Source organism: Melozone crissalis, unplaced genomic scaffold (genome assembly GCF_028551555.1).
Source record: "Melozone crissalis strain CALT ecotype California unplaced genomic scaffold, PUWL_Pcris_2 ptg000006l_1, whole genome shotgun sequence".
Classification (NCBI taxonomy): Eukaryota; Metazoa; Chordata; class Aves; order Passeriformes; family Passerellidae; genus Melozone; species Melozone crissalis.
This window is the reverse complement of record NW_026535784.1, coordinates 46437746-46455285: the sequence shown is the minus strand read 5'-3', so window position 1 is coordinate 46455285 and position 17540 is coordinate 46437746. Positions and strand designations below refer to the sequence as shown.

The 17540-nt window shown below is 36.9% G+C and overlaps 1 protein-coding gene across 4 annotated transcripts in view; it reads left to right on the top strand.

The window, feature by feature from the left end:
* GRID2 (glutamate ionotropic receptor delta type subunit 2) overlaps nt 1–17540 on the top strand; it is a 671892-nt gene that overhangs the window by 477041 nt on the left and 177311 nt on the right. For all 4 annotated transcript variants that reach the window (XR_008484345.1, XM_054295276.1, XM_054295268.1 and 1 more), the window contains exon 8: nt 1115–1234. Coding sequence is in view for 3 of the 4 variants with exons in the window: in XM_054295276.1 (XP_054151251.1) it covers nt 1115–1234 (120 nt within the window). In the remaining variant the exon portion in view is untranslated. The remainder of the gene's footprint in view (nt 1–1114; nt 1235–17540) is intronic.

Sequence of the window (17540 nt, the reverse complement as noted above, 5' to 3'; positions counted from 1 at the left end):
TAGAAAAGTTCCTAGGTGAAACAACAATCACAACTATTTTAATTATAAAAATATTTAATATATAATTTAATTTATATAATATATAATTTAAAAAATTAAAATATTTTTTACAGGTCTGGTTTTTTGTTTTTTTTCTATTTTTTGGGGTTTTTTTATTTTCGAGGGAGAGGGCTAAGCATCAAATTTCCCTTCAATCTGTAAACTGAAGAAATTTTTCAAGAGTAAAGGTTTTCATTATCAGCATTTCACATGGTTCTGTTGATTTTATAGTTCAGGTCATCACAGTTCTTATACAAAGATGAAATGTGTGTCACGTTGAATTTACTCTGGAATAGATTTTGAGTATGGCTGTGGCATGTATAGCCCTTTCAGCTCTAATTCTTTGTGGGGATTATTCACTCCAGTGTTTCATCTCTAGTATTTTAACCCCTTCCAGCAAAACTGTAGAAACATTAAAACAAGCTTGAGGAGATGCTGCCTTGTTGCTCATGTCATGTATTCTTAGTAGAGGATAATCTGGAGGAAAAAGAAATATCACTGCATTCATCTAAACTTTGAATGAATCCCTTCTTCATTTGTGCAAATCACATACTTTGAGCTCAAAAAGCACATAACTTGGTCTAAACCTCAGCCTGCCCTCATATGGAAGTCTTTCATGGGGGAGAAACAATTGAGGGGAAAAAGATCAACAAACATAACTAATTTTTGTGCAATTTCTTATATGTGTTTAGCTTTGCTTTCACTAAATTTCTTTGCAAAAAACTAGTTTTTATTTTTTTAATTTGTTGGAGTTGAAGTGTCCATACATACATGCAAATGGGTCAAAGAGCAAAAATTGCAGTGCAAATATGCTAAGAGTAAGACTATTGTTTGTATTGACTCTGCTTAGCATTGCTGAGTTTAATTCTTCGGTGAAGAACTTCATTCTGATGCAAGGATAATTTAAGCTTCAGAATTTTTAGGGAACCGTGGTCTTTGGAAAACTATCCTACTTCTGGTAGTTACCAATCTATTCTGCATAGCAGGTGCATGAAGGCCTTCCAGTAACAAAAAGTTGTTACAATTACCCACTTAGAAGTTTTCAGTCAATTTTCCTTTTTGTTTTTTCCAATAGGGTGGAGTGAATGGCTTGACTGGAGAACTGGAATTTGCAGAAAATGGGGGGAATCCCAATGTACATTTTGAAATTCTGGGGACAAACTATGGAGAAGATCTTGGCAGAGGCATCCGCAAGGTAAGGCTACATGTATTCAAACAAGAGATTGCTGATTTTTTCAAAACCTTTCTTGTGTTCCATGTTAATAGAAAAGCATTTCATGGCAGATAATATGGTGTTCTGTATTGTTACAGAAATAAGACATAGGAGAAACCCTTTGAACTTTGAGATACTCATCTATTTCATGATTTCAAATAGGTCTTGGAGCAGGTTGTGTTGATCAAGATACCATTTGTAATGCAGAAGGTGTTAAGCTGCTGATGGACTGTCCCAAAAGACCAGTGAAACCTGATGTTTTTAACTCTTACAACCCCTGTCCAAAATAGCAAATCTTACATTGAATCATGTTTAGAGCACCCAGATTAGTCCCTGATACTTGGTCAAAGTGGGATGTCCCACCTGCTATATGATTAAAATTTATAGTGATAGAAAGAGAAATTCTCTTGTAGAATAGATAAAATTTGTATAGCCTCTTAATGAAATAAATACATGGTGTTTTAATAGGAGTTCACTTTTACAGAATAAGTTAATATTATGTACTGACTGCCAGACACAGTCCAAAGGACTTACATTGTTGCAGGGAATAGCATATATGTCCAGCAGAATTGCTCTTTCTTGGTATGTGAGTTTTGCCAGTTTAAAACTAAATTTAAGTCCTGTGTAACAAATGGTGGAAACATGTCTCTATTTGCAATGAATAGCCTTAACTTTGAAAAACTGCTCATCTGGCATGGCAAAAATCATTTGGCACTTCACAGGTAAACAAAATACTAATAGGCTTTTCCAGGAGCAACTCTCCTTCAATGACATAGTTCCTGAAAAATTCTGAGATCTCTTCTGAGATCACATCATACTGGGTTTTGTATAGGAGGAACATGAAGTGATTGAAAGGAAATGAGAGTGTTTTCTTAATGTATGTAAACTGGGTCCATGTGTAAGTGTCACTTCATCATGAAGTGCATCATTTGTCTGCATCCCTTCTGGAGCAACAGATAAGTACTCTGAAAAAAGAGATAAATAAGAAGTGTACAGTGTCTAAAAACTGAACTTTCTCCTCCACTATCCATCAGAATTGTTATTCTGCTTGTGCTCTTTCATCTCTTGCCAATACCCTAATGTACACACGGGCCTATAGTTCTGTCACCTTGTGCAGAGGTCCTGACAGATGCTTCAGAAACTAGACAGAATTGGATCTGGTTGATATTTGGAAGTACCTTACAGAGAGTCTTTGGAGACCAGAATGTTGGTTAAGTCCTTATTCCCTTTCATTTAAATTCTGTCTGTTTCAACATATTTTGATTTATTTTCCATGCTATGCACTCAGGAGCTATTTATTCCTTAGAGCTGCCTTCCTAAGACAAATCTGTGTCTCTTCATTTTCATTTATTTGGTTGACTTTGACTGGGTTGTTTTTGACTTCAGGCCTGTCTGAGTGAATGCCTGAGTGAAGCACTAAGCTGTGTTCTTTCATTCCCAAAACGATAGAAAAGAAAGAGAGACTCGCAAAAAGATCTTGGAAATATAGAAGTACAAAAAAATTGCTGGCTATTCTAATTCTTTTTTGATGATGTGTTTAGAATTGTACTATTAATTTAAGCTATGGTAGAGTTTGATTTTAAAACAGATATTTATGACTGCGGTCACACCTAACTTGTGTAAAACAATGGGGTAACACAAACAGGTCTTTTGAACCTTCCTTGTTTGCTCTTTATGATAGTTCAAGAACAAAGAGACATTCACTGTCTTCAGAGTGAAATGGATTTGGAGTTGGTCAAAGAGAATGGGGCTTTGCTCAGAATATAATTAGATGATGAAACTCATCATCATACAATCCTGTTGAGGAGAAAAACAAAGTTTAGAATTAAACTAAATACTAAAGATATACTAAATACTGAAAGTATGTGGGGTTTTCTTTACATTTGCCAAGATGAGCATTTAAAATTAAATTTAGATATTCTAAGAAAATTTTCTTGGTGAAAAAGATAGTAAATGCATCTCTGTGGATTTTGTGATGCACTGCAGCTGGTTATAAAGAAGAAAGGGTCCAGAGCAGAACAAATTAAAACTGTTTCATTTTTTTTCCTAAACAGCACTCAATAATCCAGAGAAACCTTTAAAAAGAGGTGTACAGAAAAATTTTCTTTAGAAGGAAAGTTCTGTATATATTATGAGAATGTGATAATTGTTCTCAGAAGTTCCTTTAAAATTATTCCAATAATTATTTCAAATTTTTGCAATAAATGGAGTAAGAAAACAATTTAAAATTAATTTCTAGTCAATGTCAAAGAGTTAAAAAAACAAGGTAAGGTTCTCAAAACAATCACTTCAGAGACAGAGAAGAAAATTTTTAGGGGATTTTACTATTTGACAAAAATTCACATCTTTTATCTTGGATTAAGATTTACTTTACAGTGTATGAGCTACTAGTGTTGGAAGCAAATGGCAATAATTACAGGAGTCAGATATATTTTTGTTAACTACACTAATTAAAGTACACTTCAGATTTTCATGTATTTAGTGATCTGACTGAAGAACTACCTAAGCATTTTTATTTCTCAACCCTAGTAGAAGCAGCTGCAATTAGCAGAGTGACTGAAATTTCTAAGCTAATGCATCTTCCCTAATCAACATATTTTCAAGTACTTTTATAAGAGATAATGAAGGGTAAAATCATTACAAAAGGCCCATTGAAGTCATTGGGACCAGAGATTCCCATCAAGTGAATTGTTTAAAGAATTGTTATTTTGTTTTCCTGAGGAACAGTCAACTGATTTTAATAAAGAAAGTAAGATTTTAAAACGCACTTGAATTTCTCAAGAGAAAATTGAATTGCAAAGAGAATTTCTGCTTGAAATCTGTTCTGCTTGGGTTCTGCAGTCATTTATACTACTGCAAAGTTCACTTATATTCGTAGGTGATTATTCCCCGGACACCAGGAAAGCAAATAGTTTAGGATACACATAGAATTCATGTTCATGTTTGGTTTATTTGGTCAAATTAGGCCACGTATCTAGGAAAAACTGTCTTCACATCCTCTCCTTCCTCCCACTGCTTTTCAGGTATGATAGGTAACCCAGCTTTCATGGGTTACTATCATACCTGAAAAGCAGTGTGAGAATCCCTGTGAAAGATCATTGTACTGGGCTCTGTCACCTAGTGACAAGTTAACAAATCCTGGAGTGGGATTTGCCTGAAACAGCAATTTTGTACACTTGTGACTGTAAATGTTATCCATTACCTTGCAGACCATGGATCAGTTAGCTTGCACTTTTTGCCAGAGCCAAGTACTTGGAGTAATACACTCAGACTGCTGCCAGGTACTGATTTTATTGACACCAGTGGTATTACAACCCCAAAGGAACTGAAGAAAAACTCTCACTTCTACACATCATGCTGTGGCTTGCATTTGTGCAGATGTAGTTATATGCAGTGGGAGACATGGGTGTATTTCTGACATTTCTCTCTTGGCATTTGTCTGTTGGTATTTGACATTTGAGTATGTATTCTTTGACATTTAAATTTCGGTGCAATACTTTTATCTCTACTGCTGAAATAAAAGCTGCCATTCCCGTGAATAACCATCCAACAAACAAACGAACAAAAGGAAGTTGATAGCTCTGAGTACTGTCTTACACAGTGGTGTAGAAAACAGCACTGCAGAAATAAAGTGGTTTTCATGTTTCTTACAGTGCTCCTTGTAATTCAGAATGGGCTCATCTTCAAAGGCTCTGTTTGACATTTGAAGTTTAGAGGACTTTCTTTCTGTTCCCCCACTGGTTTTCTTACCACAGGTGGGCATTTGAAGATCACGATGTGTTTTGCTCTAGCTCCCTATCCATATTAGCATACACCAACCTCCTCCTGTATGTTTCTCTTCTCTTCTGAAGATGTTTTAGGTTGTTTCCTCACAGTGAGGGAGCAAGATGATGTACTAGGCTCTTGCATCAATTCCTGTCTGCACCAAGATGTCCATGGCAAGGTTTCCTTTGCATTCAGGACAGCTAGAGATGCCTTGGAGGAAGGCACCTTGTGAGCATGCACGAAAACAGGGAGCCTTGGTGGGGCAGCAGGGTAACCCAGGATGCTTTGAGCCATCTGCATTTGTCCATTAGGATTATAGGGTTCAGTCTTAAAGCATTTTGATTTGATTGTCTCAAGGATTTTTCAAGCATCTCATGTGAAAGGGATTGAAACCTGTCTAACAGGTTTCTACATTTTTCCTCTCTGCTTCTGCCAGTGCAAGTGGCAGGACCTTCCCTGCAGAGTCAATGCATGCGGGTTTTCGTTTCACAGACAATTAAGGGTTAACACTCTATAGCTGTGCTATTTGTTCGGAGATGGGAAAGCTGGTTTGCATTTTTTCATTCTCTTAAAATAATTGCTATTTCCACTTCATCTGAAAAGACTTGTTGATCACAGTAGTGATATTTCTTTCTAATATGCTATATTTTTTTTCTTACACTTGAATCATGGAGCAATGTTCCAAGCATATATTTTGATCTTCAGGAAGTTGATTTCCATTCTTACAAAGTTAAAACTTATTTTCTGCATCCATTATTGCATATTCCCTTTTGTGCCATTAGGCAAAAAGAGCAGTTACACAGCTCTCCCAACACTTAATAATAAACCCTATTTAATAACCAAGAACATATGAAGTATTTCCTTCTCAGTTAGCTTCTTGGTAAGCCACTTGAGGTAAATGATGGTTTCACCTGGTGTCTTTGTGAGCATGATCAAGGTAGAGTTGTGTAATGTGACTTTAAAAATATATTTTTATCACCTCCTGATACTTTAAGCTGTGACCTGTGCAGATGGTTCTAAAGGTTGACCTGCAATTTATGATGTGACTGAAAGACATCCTTGTGATTTAGAGAGACACTATTGATGGTGTATTTTCTAGTGAGTTGAAATAAAAGTTGCTGTGTCTAACTGCTTTGCAATCTCTAGTATTGATGGAGAAGGTGGACCTGGCACAGCACCACCATGATGGTCTTTCTAAAGCAACCTTAAATAATTAAACCCTTCTAGAAATGAAATGAGCTACTTAATATTAAAAGTAAAGAGGTAATTAAATATGTTGGTGAAACAAGACTGGCTGTTCTGGTTCAGCACAGAACTTGAATTTTGCTGTAAGCCTGCTGAAGGGTAGCATTTCCTCCCTTCATTTAGTGCTATGCAGTAAATCGATTAAGACACAGTGACTGATACTTTACTTTCTGGTGGCTTCTGCAAATCTTTTGTCAAATCTTAGTGAAATTTAATTTGGCTGCAAAATGTTGAGGATTTGCTTGCCATCACAATAAAACTAGAGTTAATAGAGAACTGTGTTTTTCTTGGAACTGTACTTCTGTTTAGATTAAAAGCCAAACAAACTGCGTATTTTACTATAACAGAAAAAGAAATTAAAGTATCCGTCCGTAATTGTATTTTTGAATTCAAAAAGATTTAAAGGTCTTTTTAAAAAAATTCTTTCTTCTTTGGAAAGGAGCATTTTCTTTTAAAATCTGAAGATGCAGAGAGAGAGGCTGACTGACTCAAAGTAATCAGTAGTGTACCATTTGGAGAATTTATCAGCTTTTGGACTCTGATTCAGATGGGGGGAGTGAAATCCAATTTTTATGCTGGATTGTCCAGCTGTCTGCCCTGATCCTGGGCTCTTTGGATGAATATCTCATTGCTTGTGATAAGTGCAAAGTAAAGGAGCCAGAGATGGATTTGGTGGCTTGGTGGATGCTGCCCCAGGGACACAGAAGACAAAGGTTCAAGTCATGATTCTGATAAATGCAGAGCAGAGTTTCTACAACTCAACACATTCCACATGAATTATTCACCTGTGGAGCAAAACATCCATCCTGAATCCATAAGAGCCAGGATCAGGTGTAGGACCAAAATGACCCAGAAGTCAAACTCCAAACAAAACACCCACAAACCCAAGGCAAGCACAGTAAGCTAGCTATACAGGTGTTATCCCACCTATTTCTTCTTACCAGAACAGACAGTCATGTCTGCTGAGCTCTAGTGTGTTGTAAAAAAGAGAATTTTAGCCTGTAATATTAATGGTGTCAAGAGCCCCTGGTCTAGAACAATAAGGATAAGTGCTCAGTGAAAACTCCTCTCAAATAATTAAGATCTGGGTTTATCCAGTTTCCAGCTCACAGGTTGGATGGCCCTTAACAGTGACTTACAGGGCTATAGATGATTTCGAAAAATATGAGTCTTTCAAGCCTCTGAATAACTTCAGTACTCTGGAGTCAAGAGGGGCATGCTCTTGCATTGGGAACAGTGTGGGGAGAAAGGGAAAATGCAGGATGGAAGAAGGGGGGAATGCAATAGAACCCTGCAGAGAAGCATTGATGTCAAGCTGAAATCCCCCTTGGGACCTTGGTGCTCTGTAGTGTTTCTCTTCACAGTTTTGGCAGGGATGAGCTCGTCTCTCTTTTGCTCAGAATATTCAGTCCTGTCAAAACTGATAAGAATGTTCTTACTGAAAAATATTTTCAGTGCATTGGGAACTGCCTATTTTGACTGATTGCTTTCATCAGAGGGAGACAAATCTTTTTTATGCTCTTTAAATTATATAGTTTCATGCATTTTATTCATTTCTGTTCATCTGGAAAAGAGGTTATATTTTACCCATCTCCTGCAGAAAATATAGTTGTCTTGACAGCAAAGAACAGGAGAAATATTTTCCCCTTTCAAACTGTTTTTAATTTCCTTTCATATCTTGTTATGACAATGGAAACTTGAGAAAGATCAGTCAAAAATTAATAATAATTAAAAAAAGCTGAGAACAGCAACCACCCCTGTTTTCTGTTGATGCTGTTAGGCAAGTGCCTAACCACAGAGGCTCCTGTGTGATTATTCAGTGCTTCAAAATGGACATAAGAGCAAAGAATGACACAGAATTTCAGTCATTTTTGCAGCAGAGATTTTTTTTTCTTTTCCTGGAAAATTTTGAATAGCAGAAACTGTGTGGTGGGTTTTTAATATCTACATTGGAAAAAAAAATGGATTTGCATGTTAATCAGTTTTATGTAGCGCATAAAACTTGATTTGGGTCCACTTAAATATTTTTCCTTCATTTTGGATTCCTCTTTTCCTCTTGAACTGCTCACAGTTAACTAGGCCAAGGGGTTGCATCACTTTTGTTTTTCTGAACTTGATACTGGCAGAACCTTTTACAGTTTTCAGTATGACTGGTTGGGCCACTTTTGAAATACCTTTCCTATGGTTTTGTGGCTTTTTCTTCTGCTTGAGTAGCTGTGAAAGCTACTCAAGAACATGGATCTGCAGGACTGGCTGGCAAGTTGTGAATTTTTATCCTCAAATGCTTCCGCTGAGCAAATTAGCTTTATAACTCTCTTCAGAGATCTGAAGTGCTTGGAAACTTTGAAGTGCCTCAAAAATGACATTTTGAATAATGTCAGAAGGAACTGTGTATTATTTAAGAATGGACTTAATGCTTCATTGACCTCTCAGGCAGTAATGCTTCTGTGTGATCTTGGAAATCCCATTAGGGACTTCTCGTCACCTTTAAGAGAATACTCAGTGGGTGCTGCTTCAAGAATGTGGTTCATCATCCTTGAAATTAATAGGAGAAAACACTTAGCTCAACTTGGAATTACTTGTTTTAAGGTGGACACTCTCAATTAATTATAGGTTATTTTCAGAATTAAAGTTTTTAATGCTTCTCTTTTTCTCTTTAGAGCTGCTTTGTTTTCAATCAAGGCTATCATCTGGTGAAAATTACTTCATTTCAGAAATGCTTCTAACTGGAACAAACATATGTTTTCCAGGAGTAGGAAAAAGTAATGTGTATTTAACCCTCCATTAATCCAAAAGAATGAGGGTGTTGTAGCTAATTTGTCATGTGAAGAGGGAGATAATAACTATATCTCTGGTAAGTTATATATTTCCACCCAAATTTGTATGTAAACTGGGTATCCTAGTCAAAAATTCCTAATAATTGGAAAACCGTGCAGACAGGAGAGAGGAATGTTAAAAAACTGAACTGCTTCTTTTAACAGGAGGCATGAAGTGATGATAGTATGAAATGGGTCATTAAATTTTGACTTTTGAGGGTGGTGAAGGGCTCAGTTCGCAGAATTAAAGGCTCAGTACGAACTACTGGGAGGGCTGATATGTGTCTGTGGGTTATAATCCAGATCTTAATCCATAATGTGTGAAAGTAGATCTACACAGATTTAGAATCATAAAATTGTCGAGGCTGTAAAAGACCCTTAAGACCATTGAGTCCAACGCCAAGCCCACCACCAACCCCTGTCTCCAAGCAGCACATTTACGTGCTTTTTGAACGCTTCCAGAAATGGTGGCTGCACCACTTCCCTGGGCAGCCTGTCCCAGTGCTTTACCATCCTTTCAGTGGCACCCTCCATCTCCCTGCAGCCTCCTCTCAGGCAGTTGTGGAGAGTGATGAGGTCTCCCCTGAGCCTCCTTTCCCCAGGCTGAACACCCCCAGCTCCCTAAGTCATAACACTTGTGCTTTTCATAACACATCACCCGCTTTTCTGTCCTTCTCTGGACACTCTCCAGCACCTCAGTGTCTTTTTTGTAGGGAGAGGCCAAAACTGAACCTGGTACATGCGGTGTGGCCTCACCAGCACTGAGTAGAAGGGGCAGGATCACTGCTCTGGTCCTGCTGGCCACACTATTGCTGAAAAAGCCAGGATGCCCAATAAGACCATCAGCCTTATTGGCCACCTGGGCCATTTCACAGGATTTGCATTTGATAAATTGTCTTTTTCTTAAAGAACCACAAGCCAAGACCGACACAATTATATGGCCTGCTGCATTCTGCCAACCATGTCCCACGGTAATATATATCATAGAATTGTACAACAGTCCAGGCTGGATTTCAAAGATTATCTGGTCCAACCTTTCAATAAATTGTTTCTAACTTGCATGTTTTTTGGAGGGCTTCTCCTTGAAGTCTTTGTGGTCTGTAGACTGATAAGCAGGATGAGCCCCTGTAGTGCATCTGAAAGGCCCAGAATGCTCATATTGATCACAACTTTGCTGGTACAAGTTTAAAGGGGTTTTTTGGGTTTTTTTTTTTTTTTTTGCAGCAAGATCTCTTTGTTCCAAGTTAGTCTGTTAGCAGAAAAACATAAAAATGTGTCTTTTTTAGAAATTGACTATTTAAATGTATCAAAGTTAAAAGTTGGTTTGGTTTTTGTTTGTTTTGGAGGTTTTGTGGTGGAGATATCTTTGGGTGTATGTGTGGTTGGTTTGGGGGGATTTTTTGGTTTTTTGGTTGGGTTGTTTGAAACTTTTTATTTAGTTGGGTTTTTTTTTTTTCTTTTTTTTTCTGTGTTTGTTTTGTAGAAAGAATATATTTCATTGACTATGATGCTGAATGATAATTTGTTGATATCAGTAGGCACTATTTTCCTGCAATGAGTTAAAGAACCCTAGTAAGCCCAAAGACCTTTGTCTCTGGGCCATAAATATTCAGTGAGATTTTCCACTGAAGGAGGGAGAATCCAAACACAGACATTTAATCTCTTTAGTCCTCCCCATGCAGATTGTGGGATCTAGAGGAGCTAGACAGGTCATAAGCTGATTGGGAAATGGTGATTATAGATTTCCACTGAAAACACCCACTACACATCTATTTTTATATGTATGGTGTGTGTGTAGTATCTACCACCCTCAGCCTTCAGAGCTGTAGGAGAAGACTAACAGAAGGCACAAATGTGAAAACTTCCATGAAGCTGCTAAAGCTCCCAAATTCATCAGAAGGATGCACACATCTATAGGCAAGAGTCAGAAAGTGTTGTGTTGGCAAAGAGTGAAGGGTCAGCTGTGTTCTGATGAGAGCAGGTGCAGCCCACCAGAGAGGACAGCTTGAGTCCATGGGGAGTCTCATCTTTGGGCTGGACCAGAAAATGCACATGGGTACAATGGTTGCTACAGAGAAAGAGCAGGAACGATGCATCAGAGAATGGAAATTGCATTCCAGTGTTGCTAGCAAAACACAGTTGGAAGTAAAGTAAATCTTTGTTCATTGTGGTGGTTTTAAGACCAATAAGAAATAAATGGTGACATTTGAGAAGACAGAGAGAACCACCCCTGTGGCTTCAGTTTGGATTCTGTATCATGTTTGTAATGTACTGTAGTTTCCCACTCCATAACTCAGCTCATATATTTCAAAATGTGGCAGAGTTTACTATGCATAAATCGATTTGTAAAGTACAAGTTTTTAGTTAAGTCTTCTTCTCTGCTAAAATAACTTCAGGAGCAGAAGTGAGATGTCATTTTGTCTCAATATTGCATTTATGGCAATGCTGAGATGTGTTTCCGTCTAAAGTGGTCACAGCTGTATCCTGCAATTAAAAGAATCATAAAAGTGATTTCCAGAGATAAAAAGTTACCTCTGTGGAACTGTTTGGGGACACCTCTTTGTACCTTTTGAGATCTTTGCAAATAATGAAAATGAGGATGGTGAAGCTTTCAATGACTTCATAATATTTATAGTTCCTTCGTAGTGTTGGAAGATTTTTATGATTCAGCCTTAAAATTACAGTGCTCAGATTTTTGCCTGTTCTAAAGTTATGATATAATGCCTTAATCAAAGGGTAAGTTACAATAGAATTTAGTAATAAATATTCTTGTCATGGTGTACTCCTGCTTTAAAATGTGCAGCAGGAGTAATAGAAAAAGTGAAATGGACGAAGTCTCAAACAATTTACATTTTCATTTTGATAAACAGAATTAATTTTATTTGATAGAACCACTTTAAAAAAAAAAAAAAGGGGTTTTGAGGAAATTGTATGCACTCACACAGCTTTGAAACTCCTTGGGCTGGAAGCAAATGGGGATAAGCATGTTTTAAGGAATTAAGAAAAGTATGTTTAGCACCTGTGGCAGAAGTCAGTTAGAAAATAATCTCATCATTATTCCAACACTACTTCTCTCCATTTCTCAAAACCTATGAAAAATATTACAGAGATTTCTTCCTGAAGTGTAGCAGTGGAAAAAATATCTTTTTTGTGTAAACATAGAAGGATAGAATGGGATAAACTGCAAGTGTTCTGTAGAAATTTGAGCTCAAAATAATTTAGTTCATATATATAAACTTCTTTTTACTTGGTTTAGAAAAATGCAACATAATGTATCAAAATTTATACATTGGAGTAAAAAAAAACAAAACAACATTTCAGTTGATATAATTTCAATTTAGGCTAGAAGTTTAACATGTTTTCCTGATCAGTGCCCAACCAGTCTGCTTCTGAACCTTATCACGAAGTTCTTATTCTGAAATGCTGGATTTGATTTTAGGGTTTTATTTGTTTGTTTTAAACACACTCCTGTAATAAATAATGTACTTGGAGCTCATAAAAATCTGATTTAAAGTATGCATTCTAATGGAGTGCCTTAATAATGAGCCATAAGTGTTTTATATGAATATTTTAATGCAACATTCAGTTTCTCTACACTTCTACTGATTTTGCATTGTAACTTGATTGTATTTGAAAATAATATATTTTCTTTGAAAGCCTTCATGCTAGTTTTGCCTCAGTTTGGCTCTAGAAGGTTTCAGTGTTCTAAACATTTGTATTCTGAATTATAACTCAGGTACTCTTAGGTCTCCAAATGTATAAACTACTGATAAAATGTGTGATTCTCCCATTGAATGTGCATGTCTGAGTTCCCATTAGTCAGTTTATTTTAAGCTGTGTATTATATTACTTGAGACAAATATTTGTCTAAATATAAAGTAAGAAAATAAGTCTTTTAATTAAGATCCAGTTAAATAGCACAAATCTATTATTAAACCACTCCTACCACTTCCTGGAACAGTGCCAATTAATGCCATTTTTTTTCAGAATATCTATAAACTATTTAAATGGAGTATCAGTTCCACACATGCCACAGTGGTTAACAACCTTATAAACTGTTTTCCTATCTTGCCTTGCAATCCCTGGACCAGCCATCCAGGCCTGCTGCTGTGGCTGTGTTTCTTGCTGCCTCATTTCATTTATTTTCCACAAATTACAAGTTCTGCCTCTGAGGTTGGAGCCTGCTTTTCTTGCAAAGTGCGTCACAAGTGATGTTTCCTTAGCAAAGAATAAAGTCTGAGAATTGTATGCTTTGCTGCAGGGATGTAGGCAATGCCTTAGAAAAGATGAAAAGTTCATTTGCACTCCAGAAAACCTGCTCAGAGAAGGTTACAGGAGGTTGTCTAAGCTTTGAGTTAGAGAGAGGTTCCAGCCTAATATCAGAGCAGTTCTGTTCACAGAGACATGGTAGCTAGTGCTGGGAGTCAGTGGGTGTAATTCCACAAAATTTATTCCAGAATGAGGCTACAATTTGGAAAACCAAAGTGAATGGATTTTTATATTATCTGTGGCAGTTTTTTATCATGGCACAGATAAGGTGAACTATTTTTTCTATGATGGTAATGATATATAGAAATATTTTACCCAGTAAATCTCAGTCCACAGAACTTGGATTGCCAGCATGTTCAGATGCTAGCAGAAAGATTTTGAAGGACAGACTTTTGGTCAAGTATAGACTGAAGTAAATTGGATTTCCACAGTATCTATATGGTCATAAATTGCCTCTCCAAATATGTTTGAAAGACTGGAATAATTCACAGCTCGTTTGATCTCCAGTAAAGTCTCAGTGAGTCTCTTGATGCGCTTGATTCTTGATAGCTGACTTGATTTCTCTGTTTGGCCTTGGGGCTTGCTGTACACAGAACAGTGTGTGAAAGTTATTGTCCTCTCTACTCACCTTACTGCTGACGACCTTACACCCTGCTTGCTTTTAGCTTTGCTACTTATTGTGTCTGCAGGAAAGCAAGAATGACAAGACCAAGTAAGTGATGGATATCTTCCCGCATGAGAAAATAATCTTTATGTGCTGTGTGACTGTAGGCCACCAACAGATTGCCTTAAACAAGGACTGGTGCACCGAATACAAATGCTTTGGGCATCTGTACATGCTGAAGCCTTTCTGCTCAGTCTGAAGGGGAGTGAATTCAACACCAAGCTGATTTTGTGGTGGATATTTTTGTGCTGCTTTTACAATAGAGGTGTCAGGGTGTGGGTGTATCTATGGGATGTGATGGCAGACATGATAGGAAGTGTAAATAAGAAATTCTGAGGTAGTTTTTCCGACAGTGGACCTCATCCCCTTTTCTCTAATGTGCTTGGTATGTAACATGATGCTCCATAATTATTACAGATCAATTCCTCCAAATCTTTTTGTTTGGTTCCCATTATATATTCCTTCTAAGCTCTTTTCTAACAGGTTTGTAATTTCTAAATTGTCAGCCATTCCATTAGTCATTAGAAGCTGCTTTCTAGTTTGTTGTGACACTCTAGCATATTGAGACAAATTATTTCTGCAAGAGGAAATTAAAACATCAATGAAGAAAATATCAATGAGAATGTTGTGATACCTTGTTAAAGAAATGTTTGTCCTCATCATTATTTAATTTTATGTCTTCTTATTCATTCCATTTGGCTTAGAAATTGAGAAAAAGCCATGTAAAAGCATCTGATCTACTTAAATTCACTTTCAGAAAGGAGTTCCAACTGCTCTAAACCTCCAATGACTACAGATAAAAGGAATTGTCTGTCTCTCTCCCTCTTTTTCCCTCTCTTTTCCATACCTTTGAAAGATGCCTTGAAAATTGCAAAGAAAATCATACTCAACCATGTTTCAGATTGGACAGGTTTTGTGTGTGATTGCTCTTAAATTCTGTTGAACATAAACCCAAAGTCTTTCTTTAGAAGACAAAAAATTTTACTCTGCACTACATCTGTTCTCTGAAAGGCTGTGAAAAAGAGAAAGGTGCTGGCTTTTTGCCAGTTGCATTTTTTCAGCTTTGGCGATAGCAGTAGCTGTGCAAGAGGCCACGAATTGAAGATATTGGAGTTGTTTGGAGACCAAAAATAATAGACTTAAGGCACATGTTAATTACAGGGTTTGGAGTAGGACAATTTAGGTTTCACAAGCCAAGAGTCTTGAGATAACCTTGAGCAAAAAAATGGGTGTACTCACCTCCTTAAAAAAAAAAAAAAAAAAAATCACTCATCCTGAGCAGCATAGTGCAGCTGCTTACCTGTAACAACATCTTTAAGACTTGGCAACAAAAAAAAAAGCCCTCTGACTTGCCATTTTGGGGTTTGAGAGAATAGCGAGTATGGGATAGAACTAGGTGGTAAAGTCCTCACCTTCTGGAGAAGTCAATTAAAACTGAAAATAAAGCTTACACACTGCTGTTAAAGTGTTTCATAGTAGAAGACAGGTATTTCTGCTTTGAAAAACCTGCTTGAAAAAAAGAAAAAAAATCATCTTACTTCATAAGGACTCTCAGTTTTATCCACAATCTCTTTCTGTTTTCTCCAAACACTATAGTACACTTACTCAAGGGTGGGAGGGTGTTAATTAAAAATAATACAGCATCAGCTGAATGCTCCACAGAATTTAAAATGAAATGTCTGCAGAGATTATTTGCTATCATGCCTGCTATAAAGGTATATGGCTCTTGAATGGGATCTTCTAATAATTTGAGATATGTCACTGCCCTCTCTTGGTGAGAGTTAAAACTGGCCTCTTTTTCACAAACCTTAACTGAACAGCAAAAAGGATTTTTCCTTTGTTGACGGTGGGGTTTTTTTGCCAGGAAATCATAGCAAGTTGGATATTGTGGATTAATAATTATCCATGAAGTTTTGATGGCTGTACTATTTATTTCAGCTTGTTTGTGGGTGAGCTTACTGGTTTATTCTATGATGTGTAGTCATATGTGCTTAGGAATGTTTATTTAAATATTCAACCTTATAAAACCATCTTGACAATATATTACTTTCTATAATTGTGTATAAGAATATTTTTAAATATTTGTTTAAAATATTTAAACAAAGTCTGTGTTTTGTGAGCAGTGACAAAGCTAATGACGTTTTAACTTCTTAGGGGAATAATTGCCTAGTCACTATTTTATTAAAACCTGTCAGTTTTAGGCAGCCAATTCAGGGGCATATGTTAACAAGCAATCTTCATCTAACACATGAAGACAGGAGTAGTGCCCTTGAAGACAGTTTCAAACAGCAAAAGACATCTGGGGATATTTGTTAGCTAATTTCAACTGTTTTCTTTCAAAGCTTATGAAAACTTTGCTCCTCCAAAACTCTATGAAAAGAAGATCTAGATGTGCAGGCTCCCTGAGTTACTCCTGAGTTGATCCCTAATATTTGGGAGAACTGAGAAGTCATACATGGAGCCATAAACTATGACTGATTTTTTAAATTGTGTGCTATTATGAACAGTTTTATGAAACACCTCACAAAAACATGAGGTTTGATTTCCATGCCATGATTAAATCTGATTAAGTTAAATCAGAGAGTGTAGTATAACTTCAGTCAATCCTGTATTTTGCTTCAAAGTAATCAAATTCTTCAATGATAGCATTATTGGTTCAGGAAGGCTGGGAGTTTATACTGCAGGAGGGACTATAATTTAGAAATGACATGTATTTTGTATGTATAACTTGCAACTCCCAAAGGGATCTTTTTGATGAGTTATGTTTTGCTGTGTATTTCAGGATGTCTATATTATGGCAATATTTAGAAAGAAGTGAATGGCAAAAAATAAACCAGTAAATCTTGTCTTTTGACAATGTGTTTCTTTAAGCTAAAGAAATGAAAGAAAACAGAAATGTGGTACACGTCCAGAGCCACACAAGCAGTTCAGCATCTGTTGTCTTTTCAAAGCACAGAGATGATTCTTTGTACTGAGAAATAGTTAAAGCACAAATGGCTGTTATTGGTAGAATCACAAAGTTAATAATCCATGTTAGATGTTTTTATACAGAGCAATGACTTTTTCTGTCCAAATTTGGCAAGTGCCCTAGGCTGAAAGGATGGAGGAGTAGGTATGTCAGTGGTTAAAAGTTTGAACTATGCCAAGAGCACTGGAACTTTTCTTGAAAAAGTCTGAAAGGGAGGTAAATTGTGATGATGGGGAAGGAGAGCTTCCCAATGCTCACAAAGGGAAGGGATCTGCACATTTACTGCCTGAAGTCACTATCACCCTCCAAGCAGCTCTTTGTTGCTGTGCAGGATGTCTTCCAGGAAAAGATTGCTTTTTTCCTTTCCTGTCTAGCACTCAGTAGGCAGCAGCATGACCTGAGTTTTCATTCAAGGGTTTTTAGGAACTCTGCAGTTCATCCAGCCTTGTTTGCTGTCCTGCTTGTGATCTACATTCATCAGTGGCCCTCTCTGAGAAATGTACAGGGAATGCTTGGACTTCTCTGGCGCATGGCAGCATCAGCAGGTCTGACTTTATCATA